The following is a 19,938-nucleotide window of genomic DNA, read 5'->3' as shown; positions in this document are numbered from 1 at the left end:
ACGTCGGTGGTTGCGTAGAGGGTGTACCGTAGAGGGGGTGCGCAGAGGATGTCGGGGGCAGAGAGTTGCCGGAATGGAACCGGAGGAGAGAAAGGATCGCTGAAAATTTCATTCGGCAATCGGAACGTTGATTAAATCACGCGATCGACTTTTCAAGACTCGCGCTGCGAGACGGAGGAGCGGCGCGTTTTTCGCTCGTCGGGCAGAAATCGAGTTACCCCGCGATGTCTGCCTTATGAAGGGCATCGATATCAATAACAGGATAATCGAATTCCTCCGGGCTACTGGTCGCCCGAACGAAATCCTCGTCGTCGGTTTAAACGTTGCCGAGATCGCAGTGGAATTGATTAGCCGGCGAGATTGATCGACGACGTTGCCTGGAAGGAGACTAATCCACGGTTTGTCCGACGCGGAGCACGAGGGCTAACGCGATGATCGGGAGAAATATGGACGCTCGGTCGGCCGCAGACCGGGGAAGGCCGGGATAAAACGAAGCGGAGATCGCGGGGGGTGAGCGTTTAACGCGGGCCCCGGCGTCTAATTACAAGCTGAACGGAAAAGTTTCGGCGTAAAATTAAGTTGGCGGTTTACGAGGCGAACGCGGGAACTATTCGACGCGTAACGGCTAATAAAGACGAGCTTCCGCTCGGAGAGGAAGGAAAGAAGCCTCGCGCGGAAGTTCAGAACCGCCGACGGTATCGATTGGTCGCGGTGCTGAAAACACGTGGCGAATCCTGCCGGGGTCCTGCCGTAATCCTGCCGCCGCTGGAGTCTCGATTAATCGAATCGACAACGGGGAACACGGCCGGAGTCCAGGGCCGTATCGAACATATTCGCCGGAGGGGGGCTCTGCGCGTTTTCCTCGTCAGACCTCTACGATCTCGCGCGTAATTGATCTAGATCGCGTTGCAGGGGATCACCGTACCCCCTTGGCGCCGCAGTGACAACCGCGGTAACGCCTGGATAACGTCGACTTATCTTGATAAAATGCAGGGAAAAAGGTAGAGCCCGGAAGGAGGGTAAAGCACGGCGAGTCTCATTAACGGGGACAATAATAACGGCATCGGTAAATCTTGGCTCGCGTTGGCCGCAAAAAAGAATCGACTTAATACACCCTCCGTTGCGGTGTCCCATGCGTATCTCTGGCCGTATAATTGCGCGTCGCAGACCCCTCTGTTCCCGGCGAAATAGGTAGGGATTTCGCCAACACTCTGCACCGCCATGGCAATCTGTAAATTCCCTGCGGAGGCGGGAGGCGGAGGAGCAGAGAGGGTTCGGTTTTCGGGGTTCTCGATTGCCGAAAATTCGCCGGCCGATGTTCGATCGCGTCGAATCGGCCGGCCGGTTGCAATTTGTCACGATTCCCTGGTCGTCGATCGTATTAGCCAGAGGCGGCGACCGCCACGAGGACATCCCCGGCCAGAATTTCTAGCGCGGAAGTAAACGACGCGAAATTACCGGGAATTATTAAATTACAGCGACGACTGCCGCGGTAATTATCGCCGCTACCGGGATTATAGATTTTACGCCGGATAAATCCGTTTAATGTCCGCCCGGCGCGTGTACGCTCGCGGCTTGCCGTCCTGTCCTCTCTCGCTCTCTCTCTCTCCTCGCCCTCCGCAAAAAAACCGTCATATCGATCGGCCAGGCTCGTTACGCGCGGCAAAAACGAAGGATACTCTTTTTTTTTTTTTTTTTCCTCCCTCCGATGGGGGGCGTCACGCGTGTGCTCGCGACTGCACCGTAATTCCGGCTCGCGTCCGCTCGAGAAACGTCCCGACGTTCTTTATTAACGGCGTGAAGAACGGTATCGCACCGGGCCCCGAACCCGAACCCGTTCCCGTTCCGCTCGCATCCGACGGATTCGCCAGCTCGGGTGACGCACGGTTGCGCGGGTGCAAGCTTGATCGAGCGATTAGCGATCATCGAGTGCAACGGGTGGCTCGCGAAAGCGCCAAGTAGCCCCGTGTATCACCGGAAAGGGGATCCTCCGATTTCGCATCGGGAGCTAGCTTTTGTGCGCTTCGCGCGTATCGCGTGGCATTATGGACCGCGGCTAATTACGCGGCTGTGCGCGCTCCGCGATTAGCCCCTGGTTGCAGAATTTTCGGAAACGCGATCGCTCTTCGATAACGTTACGATGTATGCCAATTAGTGTGCGCGTATCCGATTCATTGCGATTTAACAAGTCGGCGAATAACCACTCGGCTGATCGCGTCGTGCCCCCTGACTCGCCCGTGCCCTCCTTCGTCTACGTTTTCACCTGCCACCGAGGACGCGCGCGATTAATCGGAACGCGTTAATTACTCGGAGCTGGTCGCGCGGCAGTTTCGAGCGTGCAGTCGCGTTGCGCCGCTATCGGAACCCGGGATTAATACGGATCCACTGGATGCGGTGCCCCCTCGCGCTCGTGTACATCGCGTCTTGCTGCCTGATCGCGCGAACCAGCGCGGACCGCGTATAATCGAAACGGTTAATCCGAAAGTTCATCAGCAGGCAGGCCGGAACTCGCGGCGACGGAACGGGGGTGAGAAACTGGGGGAAAAAAATGGGAAAGCAGAGGAGAAAAGGGGGTTGCTCTCCCCGCGGCGGCAAGCAATTACTTTTGCAATTATTTTTAATAAACTCTCGAGAATTAATTGCGCTAACCCGCTGGGCTGGCCGTTAACGAAACGCGACGCCGCACAAAGCCGTTCCGCGCGGTCGAATGTGAGGAATTCCCATGCACCCCGTTTTTCGACACCCGCAAATTGCAGCCGAACGCCGGCCTATTGCCATGATGCGGCTTCGCTCGAATGGACTCGTTTATGGCTGATAATCGAACGACCAAAGAGCTACCTAGCCGCTGGACAGCTCGCGGCACCGCGTTCAAGGTTGGTCAGTTGGTGTCGGTCGGTGTGTCGAAGCCGGTTCTCGGGATGATGTCGGGTTACGAGGAGCACGGTTTCTCGTAAGGAGAAATTCCGATCTCGCTTCTGCCTTGCAGGAACGTTCCCGTCGTAAGAATTCTCTCATGCTAATGAACTCGGTTGATAACGAGTGGCTCGAGATGTTCTTCGTGTTTCGCTTGCGTAATCAGCCCGGTGCAGTCGGTGCTCGTGTGTCTCTCGCTCCCTAATCTCGAATGCTTAAAGTCTCGGAATACTCCTGCTCACGGTACGCTATTCGTCTTCTTCGCTAGTCAGCTCCCAGTCCGTCGTGAACCTATTCGTCCAGGCCTCTCAACTTCCTGTCTGTCGGTTATCGAAGGTATACACGTCTAGGCTGACGATGACACTCCGACCCTCTCGTAGACTGTGACACGCATCCGAAACTTGGCAAAGTTCCGACAGTTAAATGGCCGCTATGAACCCGAGCCATCTCGAGACCCTCTAACTTTGGCCAAGAGACAATCGGTTTCGAACGTACCCCTAGAATTTCTGACTAAACGCGGAAAGAAAATCGGAAACGCGGGATAGCGTGGAGTGCAATGGGAGTCGAAGGTTATAACTAAAAGCGTTTCGGGCAAGATTTTCATACGCCGTTGTGACTCGTCTGACAAAGAGCCGGCGAAAAGTGCTTGCCTGAACAGGGGTCCAGCCGCGGCGGTGGGACGCGGTCGGATTCCGTGGATGTCGGGGAATTCGCGACTCGTCGGCAGTTCGGTTACGATGAAAGATGGCGAAATCATCGGGGCAAATCGTGCAGAACGAGCTGCGGATTCGGTCGGGACGAAAACCACAGTGGCCAGGCTAGCTTTGCAGCGTCACGTTTCCCTCAGCGAGTCAGCTCGGGACACGTTCGCGGCGCAGCTGCACGTGGATGCACTCGAAAAGAGCCTCGCAGCGAGTTATTGGTTTTGGACAAATACAATAGGCGAGCGCGATTGACATAACGATACTCGATCCTCTTCTTTGCTCCCTCGCGGCGAGCAAATTGCCAGACGATTTTCCCTCCGCTGCCTCTGTTTTTCTTTCACCCTTTTGCGACTCGCTCGCGCAGAAGCTGGCTGCTGGATACAGCAAACAGAGGAATCGCGTTTTAATCCCTGCCAATTATTTCATTGCGCAGTTTACCCTGGAAATAGTCAGGGTGTCCTGGGGCTGACGGCACGAGCGAACGAGCGGATGACTCTGCGTCGAAAAATGAATCGAAAAGGAGCAGTACAATTTTTTCCCTCCCGTGCTCCGTTTTCGAGATAATCTAGTTTCGAAATTCGCCGGCTACGCGTAACGTTTAATCGAATTTTAACGCTGCCAATTTCGCCGCCGTCCGAACGCGATCTTTCCTTCTAAACATTTTTCGAAACTCGTTCCCGCCATTCGATCCGCCCGTAAGTTTAAAAATACTGGAAACTTTCCAGAAAACGAACGCGCACTCTGTGAATTTTCCATTTCGATTTTCTCAAAAACCATGCCTCGAATCGGAAAATTCTATTCTTTCTCTTCAACGTGTTTTTACGCGTAAAAGCACTCCCCGTTCGCAAATCATCGGCTTCGACCACGAATCTGCCACGATTTAAACGACAATTTTTAAATATTTGACGTGCAATTCCGTATTCCACGATTTTTCCTTTTTTCCCTAATATACGTGCAATAAATTTTCCAATATTTCCTCTTGTCCCGTCCGTTTTCGAATTTTTTCTGCCACCTTTTTTATACTACCGGTCATTCGAGCGGCCGTGATTGGTTCAGTGTTAAATAGCAGATACACGCGGTGGCGTTTTTCGGCTGGTCGATACAGGATACGTTTCGTCGACGCAAAAACCGTAACGATGACCGATAAACGATCGGGACGATAAAAAGTGGAGCAGTTGGATCCCCGTGCACGGAAACCGCGACTCGCCGATGGACGAAATCGACCATCCGGTCCGCACACTGTCTAAGGCATTAAACTCGCTCGTCGGCCGGGCAAAAAGCTCGCGGATGCCGGGTTCGCGTGCATTAATAATAGTAATAAACGCGCGGATAGGGCCCCGATACGCGTTCCGTTGTCGCGTCGCTAATTCCACGTTGTCATTCTAATCGATCCGGCCGTTCAATTATTCCTCCGGCATCGATGTAATTACACGACCGGCCTCGATCGTGTTCCCTGCCGCCGCCTGCCTGTTTTCGTTATTACGCTGCCCGATCGCGTTGTTCCCGCTCGTTCCACCGAACCGACCTGCGTTTCGCGAAATCGACTCGCCGGTGGCAAAAAAATTCGACGAAGCCTTTATCGCGGCAGATGAAACGAACAGTTGCACGTGGAATTGCTGTTTGACACGCGAGTGTGGCAAAAATTAGAGAAACCCAGCCCGAGCCGAGGCTAACCGAGTACGTGGCCGAAAATAATCGGGAAAAAATAAACCCACCGTGCCAACTTTCCGATCCAATCCATCTCGTGCTGCGTTATTTCTGCATGCGAGAGGAAAAATCTGACGGGACGAAATCTCCTCGGGGAACGTCTAGAGCTAGTGAAGAAGGAAAGGGGGTCAGTAACGCGGGAAAAATAACGGTTTTCGAGAAAAGAAGACGACGAGATCGTCATCGATTGAATCAAGAAACGAAGTGTTGGAATTTCGAGGAGAAAATCAGAGTTTAGCGTGCAGGGAAGTAACCGTGTTCAGATGTACAGTAATAGATGTATAAAGTTTAATGTAGGTGAAATGTATACACTTGTGCGAATGTAAAGACAGAGCTTTAAACAAGCCCCTATGGGTCACTGTTGGATATTATAGTGGAAAGTTGAATGTGGTAATAAAATGAATAATTCGGTAGTAAGATAGTGTATGACAGATGTATTCTTGACCATGCACTCTTACAGACTGGGGACGTCGATCGTCGAGAAACAAAAGCACAACGTCTCCCGCTTGCCCCACCATAGTCATTCCTGTTGTACCAAATAGACACGGATGGCGACGTTGCCATAAATCCTGATTCTTAACAGTCACGATACTTTAAAACCATTCTATGCTATTCCGGATTAGAGACTGACTCCTGCAAGAGACAGCAGGCGCCTTTAAACCTCAAAACCGAGTCCTTGATGTCTGCGTGGTATCGAAGGTCCTTGAAGTCCTAAGCTGGGTATTGGGCTACAACCTGTAACGGGTCTGTCACCATCGTTGCATGACCGTGGTTAATTTACAAGACAAAGTGAACGAAAGAGGGAAGATGATAACCACCCTGCTCGTGACGCGATTTCTCTGACAGACCCTCAGTGACCTGTACAATCTCGAGTCGTCGTATTTCGAGGAATGATAATCTGGAAAATCTCCTCGGAGAATCGATGCGAGAGAAACTCTCGAAGCTGACGGAGGGGAGAAAAGAAAATGGGCGAGACCCGAGAAGGGAAAGAAAGGACTCGAAAAGCTAGCCGGGAGAGTGGATCGGGTGGAACGGGCGTTCACGCGTCGGACAGAATCTGGCAGGACCAGCAGCTGCTCGGGCGATTAGTGGAAGCATCAGGCGGAAGTATATCGGGCAGGCAAGTTCGGTCCCGGAAACGTGTAACACGTGCACAGAGGGCAGAGCGTCGCGTGGCCGGTGTAGGTTTTCCAAGGAAGTGCATAGAGGGGTCCGCAGACAGACTGCAGTGCCGTAGGGGATCCCGTGCGAAGAGGAATGGCGGTCGCAGGACACTCGGTGGACCTGGCTGACCACAGATTTATGAGGGCCCGGGTGCGCCGTTAGGACGAGAATTTCGAATGTTTTGCGGCGTTGCAGGCGGAAAATAGCGTGTCTGAGTGGTCCGCCGGTTTAATTACTTTCGCGGATAATTGATTCGAAAATAACGTCCGTCTGCGGTCACCGAGTGGCCAGTGTCGGAGGATGGAGCTATACGCGGTGCCTGGCAACGCTTTATCGAAGGATACAGTCGTAAACCGGCAGTTTTTGATGGGCCAGGGCGGTTTTTCGCGGCGTAACCGGTCCCGAGATTAAAAGCTCGGAGATGATCCGGATAATTTCAGCAGCTTTATCGGCAAGGATACACCGGTGGCAATTTTCGTTTAATCATCGGCTACGTCGTGGCCAAACATTCGCATTCGGGAGAGCCGACGCGGATTTGCATCGTAAAGGAGACGGCTTCTCTTTTTCCCCTCTTTTCTCCTCTTTTCTCCTCTTTCCTCCTCTTTCCTCTTCCTTCCTCGTCCGCGCTCAAGCCGCATTAACCGTTCCGGCAGGCCGAAGGGAACAAAGAGAGGAGAATGATTTAATTCGCGGCCGGAATTAAAAGGGAAAAGTTATCGCGTTCTAGCCACGAACTGGTCGCGTTTAAAAAGCAGCAGCAGCGAAAGGCGCGCCACTCGTGTTTGTACATTCCAGTTGCGACGCTTCAAAGCGGACAGAGTGTCAGTAGCGCGAGAATGATCGTCTGCAGTGCTGCCTAAAACGAGAAAGAAGCTTGGCATTATCGATAGGAAACGGTTCCGCGATAACAGGCTTATTTGCTTGCGAGCACGGGAAAGACCGATTTTACGACAATCTCGGGGATCAAAGCGTAGATGGAGCGCAGAGGTAGACTTTTTGAAGGACCGTGAGCTATCGCGATAACGGGTTATGCTAGGATATTCGAAGAAGCTGAAAATTTCGCGAGGCATTTTAATTTCTCCAACCCTCGCCGGAGAGTTTATTAACTCTCGAGCAACTTGCGAATCGGGAAGCTTAAAATCCGAATTAGCCGGCCTAACTAGGCGAAAGTTTCGTTGGAACTAGTTACCCGTGGCTCGATCGCACGTGCATCGACTCCATAGAGGCACATTCGACGAGTCGTTCGTCTCATTTCGACTGCATATCACATTTTCCAGTTGGGAAAGCGACGCCTGCGACGGGTGCAAGTTCGGGATAGAAATTGTTAATGTCGGATGACCGACGAGCGTGTCCAAAAACCGAACGGGTGAGGGAAAATTTATGCGAGTTATTCGAGTTACTCCGAAACTAAATTTTCCACCAGCTGTTCCATCCCCTGTCCCGCGCAACACGTTCGTGATCGAACTTTCCGATCACAGTGGTGGCCGCTGTAACCAAATCACCGAGCTTTTTTTCCTTCGGTGAAAACCTCCGAGAAGGGGAGGGGGTGGACAAAATATTTCTCGAATAATCGTGTTCACCACGCGGCTTGTCGCGACCGATTAACCCGTCCCGATAGACCCCTGGATCGGATCCGATCGCTCCTCCTCTGTGGCGAATTACTCGATCGGCCGAGTTCGATTGCACGGACAAGGCTAGTCGAACAAGTCGAACGAGTCGAACGAGTCGAACAAGTAGATTGCCTAGTCTCGAACCACCGACCCTGTCGAAACACGCAATGGACTCGGTGGGAAGAACGAAAGTTGCGAATTCGATGATAAAACTTACCGATTTCGCGATACGTTAACGAGAGGGCTGGCGAGGGGCGAAAAATGTCACTTTGTTCCGCGCATGCGCGCAGAAGTTTGCTCGCCGGACGAATTTCTTCGAAAGTCATGTCCAACGTGGAGAAATTCATTTTCGAAGTGGAGATCCATGGTGAAAAGCGGAAGGGAATTATGCAAACGAAGGACAGCGAGGTTGATTGCGCTAATGCAACGTTTTCCAAATGAAGCGGACCGGATTGGCGAAGATCGGCGAGGTGGTATAAAAATTTTTTCGCCATACCCGGTTTCCCGAATGGATTTGCGCTTCCGGCTTACGGCAGTCACTTTTTATTCCCGCGTTCTCGTGAAAACTCGCTCTTACCCTCGCCTTCTTACACCGCTGGAGGAACGTAGGAAAATTTTTAAGACGAAATTTCACCGTGGGATCTGCGATCGACGGGGCCCTGCCTGTCGATCCCAATCGAGCGGATCAGAGCGAAATGGCGGATGCAAAATTTCGCGTTATTTCGATTCCATCGAGGATCGACGGACTCGATCTCCGAGCGACATATACTTGGTCGTGATAATTGTTAGTAAAAACGTTCGAATATTTATCGATAATGACGCCGGCCATTACCGTTGCGCGACGGAGGCGTTGCACGCAGCGGCAGTGGAGCGCGTTAATGCGCGATTGCGCGAAAATTAATATACATGCAAGGCTAATTTTACAGCAACAGCTATCATAGAATATGCGTCGCTGGCATATCAGTTTACGAGTCATTTCGCGCGAAATTGGGTAAAATTCGACACCGTATGCAACAATTATTCGCCCCGGGGAGTAGACGGGCCGCGTCCCCCTTTGAAAGCGTCGGGTCGAAAGAGCGTGGATAATTAAAATGCGAATTCTCCGCGTTCCGCGTCTAATTCCTCGGCAACCGAGACACTCTCGATAACTTGAACGTTCGACCATTAAACCCGGAAACTCGCGTATATGGTCGTATTGTGTCTCGACTACGGTCGGAGCATCGGTACGCTCGTGTATCGGCTCGCGAATATGGGAAATAACTCCCGTTCCACGGATAACACGATTACCGTGATCGAAAACGTTCCAACTTTGCAAGTCAATCAAGCAACTATTCGTTTGGCTGAAATCGTCCCGAGAGCTCGAACCCAGGGATCCTAACCGGTCCCGTTCCAGATGGCCCTCGCGGAAATCGCGTCCAGGAGCGTGTCAGTAAGGTTCAACCGATCTGCATCGAATTCGAGTCGACGAAACAATTTTATATATATGTAGGAATCGGTTTGGGCGGATTGGCTAAAATAGCGCTGTTTTACTTCTTAATAAAATGCAATAAGCTTATACGTAGATTGACGGCTATGAAACAAAAGGGATTCGCTATATGGGCGCGTTCGACTTTGACTTCTTACCGACATACTCTTAGACACTAGCTTAAGAACTCTTGGAGACCGTTAAAGACTGGACACCGTAGACTGTGGAGACTGTTCTCGAGACTGTGGAGACTGGAGCTGCCCGCGCCCTTGTCCTTTTCCATACCCAGGCTTTCCTTTGCAATCATGCCCCTTTCCCACGCAACCTCGGTGGGCCAGGTACTTCAACCACTCTGGACGCATCCCTAAACTTTCACCCGACTCTACCATCAACATTCTTTGCAGTCGATCCTCTTGCACACGGTCACTTTCATTCTAAGCCCAAACGCACTTGACATTCTTTCAGGGCCGTACTTATTCCAATCCCGCGTATATGCGTTACACTGTTACCGTGTCCGTAAAGAGCAGCCTATCGAGATATCGATAATCTCGGGGCAAATAAATGGCGTGGAAGTTCGCGACGGATGTCTGCGTAAGCTCTGTCAGAAGTTGGCTCGGAGGGACCAAATAGTGGAGACGGATGAACCCGTGAGGGACCCGTTGGTAGTTGATCTCGTGACGGAAAGTTGGCGAGGAAAGGCAGGTGGAGACGCTTACACCTGTGCGTCATCGTCTAATTTCGAATTCCCCAGACGTAGAGGGGATAACGTGATCCGGGAACGTACACCTTGGCTGGGGAACGGGGGCCACCTTGGAGAAACGCGGCCCGGCCGCAACGTTACGGCCCTGTTCCGGAAGTAATAACACTCCCGAAACTCGTGTTGCCGCGAACCGTGGGCTTGATTCACGCACGCTCAAGCAACCCTCTCGTACCCGGCTTCTGAAACGCGCGAGTGTTCCGGGCAGATGGAAATCCGCGGGCGGACAAGCAGAAAAGGGTTGTTTGCGAACAGGGGAAGAACGAACACGTTCGGGTGTATTCGTTCGCGCTTAAGAGACCGGCGGTTTGTGGATAAAGAAAATAGCGCCCTCGTTGGTATTTGGTTAATAGACGGGCGCGAATTACGCCTTGTAGGGGTAGTTTATAATGGATTTATGGCGCGGACGCGTGATAACGCGATAAACAGAACCGGTCGGCCATGGGCAAATTAACTATAACGGGATCGCTCTAGTTTCGCTCGACCAAGCGGTTCGTCCTTTTTCCCGCGAATAAATTATTAATTCGTTTTAATAGGCGGGACAATAGTGCACGTAAACGGCATAATTTATAACATTACAGAATTTGCCTCTATTTAAACAATTCATACGGGCCGAACAAACGCTACTAATGGTATTATTACATAAATCCCGCGCACTACAGATTCAATGTGCATTGGAAATGCATCGGGCGAACTGGGCTGTATCACGTGTTGCGCGTTTATTAGAAATTTCCGGGACACCGTGTTAAAACAAACGACGCGCCGCCGGCCGCGAAATCGGAATGCAAAACCGAGTAGCAGCAGCGGGAATTATCCTGAGAAAGCTGGATCAGGCACGTGCACACCGAGTCCCGTGTCTGCATCGACGTTAGTACGGAGTTTTCAGTGTCCGTTCAACGAGCCCGCGTCGGAAGAGGGTGCGAATCCGTCTACCGAAAAGTCCAGCTTCGTCTGATCCGAAAGAGAGATCGTGCAACTTTGCGAGTGCATTCTAGCGTTAAAAGCTTAAAGAATACCGCGAAATATCGGAACCCTTTCTGCGTCGAACGACAGGATCTAGAGGAGATACCGGGCAACGATCGGAGAAAATTTCGCGCGAATCGCGAGATCGTCTGCGATCGAAAGGAGAAATTGGAGGGGGTAGAACGGAGGAATCTGGACGAACGAAACAACCCGAAATCCTCGCAAGAGGGACCGGGACACGAGGTAATTTACAGACCAATCTCTCACAGCGAACGGTGTGCGTTGGAAAGTGGGTGAAAAAGCAGCGAGAAGGAGGTTTGCCGAGAAAGTAGCGCGTGCTGGGGTCAATTCGCTGGCCGTGTGCCGACTCAAAAACTGATCGTCGAAATTTATGCGACTTGTTCGAGTTGCCCAGGGGTAAATACCATACACGTTCCCGGCCGCGCCCACCCCGTTCCTCGCCGTTTGCTACACCACGAGTGGGCCGCGGCCACCTGCACGATCCATCGGTTTTGCGCGACCGTTTTTGCGTAGCCGGTGTATATTCGCGCAGATTAGGTTTCCCGCGACACGGAGCGTTAATGAACGAGGAAGTGTCGCTTGCACGGTAACCAGGAGGGGAGAAAATTTTCAAATTTGCGTTTACGCCCCGAAGCTAACCAACCCCTTGCTCTCTGAGCGCCACACCACGCTTCCTCACCCTAGCCGACTGGAACTCGCTGCCCGGAGCAAATGAACGGGTAAATATACCACTCGTAAATTCGCCAGAGATTTATACTCCTTGTGCCTTCTCCCTTTTCATTCTTTCACCCCTTCTTTCTCTTTCTCTCCCCCTTCGCATTTTCTCTCCCTGTCTCTCTATCCCCGGGATCGAGCGTTCTCCCGAAAGACACTGAATATGACAGCCATCCCGCGTTTATGCATATTCAGATTTAGCGTTCCGTGGCTTCGACGCCACAGGTTCGAGATCTCCACTCGACAACCCCTCTTTCGTTCATCCCCAGATTTGTTCCCCTACGCGGAAACGCGATCGAGACGCGACGCGGAGGCTCGTGACAAAAATTCATTGGAAATTGGCTTTCACGACTAAGCAGACAGCCCCGGTTGAATGAATCCGGGGCAACTATTGTGATTTTCCGCGCGCTCGTTCCTCGAGGGGGCAGGAAGGATCGCGGAGCGGTGGAAAGACGAAGAAAGTAAACGATACGCGTGAAAAGGCGCGAGAGCGAACACGCTCCTCTCCGATATTACCGTGTGCCGTGCAACGTATATCCGGGGTAATTTTCTCAGTCACGTAGGTGAGTATGTTTTGGCCGGGTGCGAGGCTGTGCCACCAGCCGCAACCTCTATTCACCAGCCCCTTTTCTCCCTGGCCAGCCACCCCTAAGCTAGGCCTCTTTGTTCGTCGAACCTCGTTGACTTCTGGCCGCGAGGGGGAAAAGAGAAGTATCAGGAGCGAAGAGACTCGGACTCGTCTATCGAACTTGCTTCTGTCTATCGAATTCGCGTGAATCGCTCAGCAGACGTGTCTCTTCGTCGCGTTACTCCTAGTTTCCTGCTCCTGAAACGGAGTCGGGTTAAGTTCTCCGTTCCACCCTTATCCACTGGAACGCTCGAAACGACTCGAGACGACCCGCTCGTGCGTATCCGGATTTCGAAAGGCTCGGCCAACTATTATGGAACAGTGGATAGCTATGGAATCAAGGGGATCCCGGCTATTATCTGCGTGGGAGAGTTATCCTCTAGAATTGGAAATTTTCGTCGGTGATCCGAGCTGCATCCGCATACCGCGTACATATTTCCGGGGAAAATAGAATGCGACGTTCTGGGAAGTTCCCTTCGGCAAAGGGAGCGCTCTGCAGTTACGTCTGAGGTAAGTCGCGACGCGACTTTGCCCGATTCTTTCGAGGAAGTTGGCGCTCCTGCTGCGAAGCTGTCCGACGACCTACTTCAGCCTCGATTAATCGAACGACCGTCTTCCTAGCAACGATGTTAATTACAGATTATTACTAATCGAGCGTCCCCGGTGGACGGCGAGCGGCTTGAAAAGCATATTAAAGGAAGGAAAACAGACTGGTCCCGTTCCCGTTTCAGCCCAGCCTCTGTTCGAGTACATTTGCCTTTTCCTCGTCAAGCTCTTTTTCCCCTCTTGCTCCTTCTTCTCGTCTCCTCGTCTCTCTGCCTCTGCAGATGTTCGCGTTTCGTTCAATAGGAACCCGTACTTCTGCCGCAGACGCTGATAATCGATTGGAAACCATAATTGGAAGCTGCCACCGTACGTGAAACAATTAATTAGACCTTAATTAGCGCTCGGCCCAGTTTCAAAGCCCCGCCAGTGGTGGGTGGGTTCCAGAGGAAGCTGGGAACTTCGTCATCGTATTACCCTCGAAAACTCGTGGAAGAGATAAAAGAACAGGTTTCGTCCCTATTCTATTTAATCCTTTTCCGTCGGTCGCTGACGAGACCTTATCGCTGTGTAATTATCTTGCTCGCTGTAGAATACGACACGGCTAATTCTACCTTTTCCAGCGAGTTAACTCGTCCAACTTCGTATACAATTAGCGTATATCGCGTTGCATTTTTAACCCCGACGTTCGATCTTCGCTTCACAGCGAAGCGATCGCTGCTGGAATCCGGTGCCTCGAAATTCTTCCAATCTTCCGTCCTTCCTGTTTACGATGTCGCTTTTCGATTGAGTTTTTAATCGCCGAGATTCCTTCCCCGGTGACCTTGCGCAGCTTCTTCATTGGAATTTCTTGCCTTTTATAATCCTGGCAAATTCTCGCTGCTCCCTGGGATTCTTTTCCCGCTGTCCCGCGCGCTCCTCTCCTCTGATGGAATTCTCTTTCAGCATACTTAGGCAGCTCCTCCCGCCGTTGAAGAACTAGGAATTTAGCCGGGTTCATTTTAAAAACGTACCTTATCGAGCAACGTAAGACCCCGTACGAATTGCCTCCACCGTTTCTCCATATTTTAACTCGGATTTTATTACATCGCCGAGATCCTCGCGCTCGTTCATTTCTTCGCGAATACCTGAAAAGGCGGGATATTCATTGGCTCGCGTGCTTCGCCATAAGCGATACGCCCCAACGTTTATCGGCCCTAGCAGGATGTCGGGGACCCTTCGATAAGATAAAGAGAAATATTCAAAGCTATCGCTGGGCCAGGAACCCTGTGGCCTTTTATCCCGTTAACGGGCCAAATGTTCGCCTCGATAACCATGGCGAACTTTCCTTCGCCTTTTGGCCGGCTTCCGGTACACATCCGACGAGAGCAGCCCCTGTCATTCGGCCACCCGGCTTTCTCGCTGAACGAAAAAGGAAGCCGGGGCAGGGAGAGGAACCGGGAAGCAGAATGGCGCGAGGGCGCAGGGAACCGCCATAAAGTCTCGTTCCCTTTAATCCGGTTGAACCGATCGACCTGATCAATCGCGACTGTGGACCGATACTTCGTCGATGTATGTCCCCCGGGATATCCTCAGCGGCAGAGAACTAATCACGGAGTGGAAACTCGGCGCAGTTCGTGACTGCTGGCTCGGTTGGATTGTCGCTTTTGAAAATTTCATTCGACAACGTTGGCCAAGCATTTCCGCGCCGGGCGCACGAAATTGAGTTTCATACGTACTCGTGAATCTGAATCAATTCGACGCCGGAGCGTCGTTTCGTATCGGAAATCGTGTAACGTTCGTAAAAATCTGCCATTCTCGCGCGATACCGGCCACGCGTATTAATCGTATCGAACATATTCAATTCGGAAATATCCCGTCGACGTTATCCGGTTTCCCAATTTTTCTTCCAACCCGGAACCCCGGCGTAGGTGTCTGGAATATTTTTCGCGGTACCCGCGGATTAGTCCGTGCCCGCTTGTTCCGCTCGATTATTATCCTCGGGATACTATCGGTTAATTCGATCGAGGCTTGTTGCGCGAGAATGGGCAAAGTTGCTCGCTGAGCACGCCCGGAATCGGGCTATCGGACCCGGTTCCATCGATACGAATTTCGAAAGCGATGATGAAGCAACATCGCGCCAAAGTTCCGCCAGTTCCGAAGCACCGAGCTTCAGCCACCGGCGGCCAACCGTGCATCCTGCCGCGTTGTAAATTCGTTAGAAAGTTGGAAAGAAGCCGGGAGCAAGGCTCGTGTCGTGGTGTGTGGCCTGTGAGAAATTACCTAACACCCTGTAAATAAGGTATTCCGGGATGTGTAGAAGCGGTGTCGGTCACGTTCCGCGAAAGACGTTCCTCGCACTGACCATGTTCCCGGTGTGTTGCAGCTACGGGAGTACACGTTAACCGAAACGTATCACGAGGACGACGTCGAGATGGAGTTCGTCAGCAACGACAATCTACTAGCGAACAGCCCGACCCCTAGGGGGATCGACCCGAACAGGGACCTGAACGAGGCCATCGCGGAGGAACGGAAGGAAATGGACACTCAGAGATACAGGTACGTTGCTAGAGTACGATCGTTCATTTTTATCGAATTCTTCTCGAGTCGTCAACGCGAACGGAAAGGAACCAGGAAGACTGGGAACGCGCGAGGGACAATTTGAAAAATTCCGAATTACCGTTCGCGACATTCGCACGAATTCCTCCGCCGTGCTGCTAACGATAACGTCGATCCGTCGATTCGCGAAAATGGTATCGGCAGCCATCTCGGATAACGATACCAAAGCGTCCGGATAAAGAGAATCCGATCCCTGTATCGGAAAGACCCGGACCTCCCCGCTAACCAATTCGATTCCTCTCGCGACAATGGCGGCAATGAAGTTTAAGAAATATGTAGGTCGCGAGCAAAGGGACGCTCGCATAACAGAAGCTCGGAAGCAGGAAGACTCGTTGAATGGACACTTGCGCATAAAGGACTGCCAGGTCTGGCCGTCTGAAAACCGCGCGACAATGTCCAGAGGCGCGGTGAAAAGGAGCCTGGAAATAGAGCATCATCGAGAGAGCACATGCTAGAGAGATGCTTCCTCCTTGGCTTTTCCAGGGTCCTTCATAGGGAGACGGTCGAGGATCTATCTTACGTTTCCCTGCCTTTCGCAACTCCTCTCCTCCTCCACCGAGCAGACCTGTTCGTATCATTACGAAACCCTACCCTCGCCCCGCTGCCTTCCTTTCTCGCTCTATTTCCCTCTTTAACTTTTACGATCCGGTTTCATAGAGGGAGTTCATCTTTTTCAACCCCCTGCCGCGCCCCGCTGTCGAGCCGGCTTTGTGCAACGAGAAATGCACGCAGAATCGTTATTTCCCTCTACTCTGCCACGTACCGGAGGCATTCGAAAACTTCCATCAAAGTTGGCCAAATTTTTCCACCCCGGCTCTTTCCAGCCCGAGAAATCTCGCCAGGTATTTTTCTCTAAGCGCTTCCCGAATTGGAGTAATTGCGCGTGCGACGCGATCCACTCGTCGACTACCCTTTCGCGCGTCGTGTTCTTCGTGCTACCCCACGGTACGATTCCATTCGAGTGTTATAGGTATTACTCGAATTTAAAACGTGATACTGTCTTTCATTTACGACGAATGACAATCTCTTCCTACAGCTTCGCACGGTTTAAGATCAGACGCGTGGAGCTAGCCACATAAAAATAGCTTGGAAGCCGGTAGAGATTCGCGGAGTCGGTGCCAAGGGCTTGTAAAACTATTTCGTAACAGGTAGACCATAAGTCTCGGCTGTTACCGCGCGATCCGTTTAGCACCGAACGCGGACCTCGATCTCCTCGCCGGATATTATTCTTCTGGATATTGTTTATCCGTCGTAAAACGGAAGCCATGAAAATGCAATAAGACACGACCGCGAATCAAATGCGTTTCCTGCCGACGATCCCCCGGGTCGGCGTATACATTCGACATCTGATGCCCGATAACGATATTACTTTTCGCGGACTCGCCGATTCTCAGTGGCAATTTCTGCGATACGCCCGTACAAAGTAGAGTGCCCTTATCGTTGTAATATCCGGCCATGCCGGCCCGGGCCACCCTATGCGTTCGTCGACGCGATCATCTCGAAAACGGAACGAGCCCGCCGTAACTTTTCCCTTACTTTATACTTTTCCCACCCTCCTTCCACTTCTCCGTCTCCACTTCCGTCTCGATCTTTCGGGTCGGCTTCTCTCGTCCTTTTTCGCGTCCACGGCAATTTTTATCGAATCAAACCCGCCGTGTGGCGAGTGCTCGCTGTTGGTCCCGTCGAATCGAATCGAGTCGAGTGCAACTGGGAAATTATCAGAAGGGCCGATTAAAGTCGCCGGAATTTGACTTCGGGACGTGGTCTGGTCCCGGGGAGGATGCCTCGAAATAGCATCGAAGTGGAACCGTTCGAGATACGAGTATCGCGTTTGTCGGGTTGATGCTTCCGTGAGAACGGTCGGAAAATTCGATACCCGATACTCGCAACGCGGTCTTGAACGAAAACAGAGGAGGTACCTTTGATTCGACAATTAGATCCGGCCGACTCGATAAACCAACGAATCGCGGCAGCAACGTTATCGGGGGGAAAAAGGCCGCATCGACCGGTGGAATAAATTTTTTACCCGTGCTGAGGGGAATTGTTTCGACGCGGGGAAAGAGGGTGATACCTGCGCCCGACACCGCGGCCGACCAGCGACAAGCGTAAAATACGTTGCTCCGGGTGCGAAACTTTTAACCAAATTGGAACGCCGTCCAGCAGCGGAATTTATTTTTCTATTTTCCGACGCTCATACACCGTTGCCTTCGTCCCCGACGTCTCGAAAACGCGAAAACCTGGTCGAACCAGTCGCGTCCCCCGCCCTCTCTGTGCCCCCCACTGTCCAATCTGCGTCCCCTGCGAGCCAACGATCACCGATCTCTAACCGACATTTTTCCACGCCCTGCGCGATCCATCCCCGCCACTACCCTCGAGTAGTTCTCTGCACGTGTTTCTTCGTGAACGGAACGTTAATGACAGCCTCCACAGAGGAGTCCTCGCGACAGGTGCAACGGCTCATTGAAGAGGCAGCTTTAGAAACGTTTCTATAGCCCTCGGCCAGCCGAACAATGTCGCGCGACGATGAAAAAGAAGCGTGTCGCTGACCAACTACGAGGCCATATCGAGTAATACTCGTGCAATGTTCCCACAGCTACTATTCACTCGAGCGACCCATTTTTCTTTCCAAACGTAACGACGAGAAAGAGAGATCTCCGCGATTACCAGAGGTCCCCGGTATCATCGCGAGTCGTTGGTCGAATCCCCGATACTGCGCGATTTTCGCTCATCGAAGTCTGCGTCTACGGTTGACATGCGAGTAATGCGCTTAAAACTTCCCTGGTTCCACCCCGATCCGGCATCACTCGCTCGACTGCCTGCACGTTAGGCTCCTCTCGAACTAGATTCCGAACGGGGAATAAACGGTGACCGGTCGATCCACTCTGTCTCCGATTTCGCGTGTAACGGAGGATTCGAGTGCTCGGTTTGGGACAGAGAGAGAGAGAGAGAGAGAGAGAGAGGAAGAGGGAGGACAGGAGCTGATAAAAAAAGGAAGAAAAATCGACGAAGACGCAGGTTATGATGCCTGTTGGGATCGACGCGCGCTTGGAAGGGCGCCAGACCCGAGGGTACAAGAGCGATTACCAGAAACGACGATCGGTTCTTGCAGAGAAACGACCAGATAGTCGAAGGGAGATTGCCATCGCGTTACACGGCTCGATCGTTCTTGCGTGTCTTCCACTTTCGACCCTCGACGAGCCACCCTTGCCGTTCTCCGGGAAGCTACGGGATATCGGCTGCCAGGCTACGATCCTTCGTCACGAAACGCGCGATAATTGCAATCTCCACTATGCTTCGCGTTCGAAGAAACTCGCGAGTTCGTGGGAAATTTCACGAATTAGAGCCTGGACTAATTTCTCGAGCAATAGGGATCCGCGGAGTGGGGTGACTCGCGATGGCTGTCTCTTGAACGCTCGGGAAATTCAATCGATCGCGGCTTCTGCTTCTCTTCCGGTGTACCTGTGTAGGGATACTTTTGATTGGCAAATAGAAGGAATTAAGGATGATGGTTTATTCTAATATATATGTAGGATTGGAATGTGTATGGCCTCGAAGGAGTGTCGGGAGTGTTTGAACTTAGAACAAAGGGGATCGAATGGATGTGTATGACAGAGCCGAGTGCGATAGACGAGTGGAAGTTTACGAGTGCCGTGTGTGTTTGCAGTACCTGGTCCACAGAGATTGCGGGGAAAGAGGCATGATTGGGAAGGAAAACCTAGGTGTGAAAAAGGGACAGAATGAACGGTTAAACACTAGAATTGCCAACCCAGTGAAAATGACTGGTCCCAGAATTTTCCTTTTTGCAATCACCGAACACACACGCCTGCTTTAAGAATAAAATTGGTATCGACTCGTATTAAGAAAGAACTGGAATGAATATATTCACCCATATTCATCGTATCGCTGAAATTACCATAATCTGTGCACGTTATAGTTAGGTATCCATTAAAGATCGGTAGTTCTAGCGTTAAATAAGGGTGCAAGGGCACGGGCGAGTCAGAGTGTGCGTAAGCAGTCCAAGTCAGTCTAACGGTTCAGTCTAAGACAGTCCAAGTCAGTCGAGGAATGTTCAAAGTCCGTTAGTTTTTCAGTCAAAGACAGTGTGTCTGTCAGTGTGTGTAAGAAGTCCAAGTCGGACTAAGGAAGATCGG

General features: G+C 51.8%; 1 protein-coding gene across 1 annotated transcript in view; it reads left to right on the top strand.

Moving 5' to 3' along the window:
• The window catches only part of LOC108547608 (uncharacterized), a 167,551-nt gene that overhangs the window by 143,078 nt on the left and 4,535 nt on the right, over positions 1-19,938 (top strand). The window contains exon 5 of the mRNA XM_017900194.1: positions 15,555-15,727. Coding sequence (XP_017755683.1) covers positions 15,555-15,727 — 173 coding nt within the window. The remainder of the gene's footprint in view (positions 1-15,554; positions 15,728-19,938) is intronic.

Source organism: Eufriesea mexicana, unplaced genomic scaffold (genome assembly GCF_001483705.2).
Source record: "Eufriesea mexicana isolate 0111107269 unplaced genomic scaffold, ASM148370v2 scaffold1145, whole genome shotgun sequence".
NCBI lineage: Eukaryota > Metazoa > Arthropoda > Insecta > Hymenoptera > Apidae > Eufriesea > Eufriesea mexicana.
Note: the sequence above shows the minus strand (reverse complement) of the source record. Positions and strands in the feature narration are given on the sequence as shown.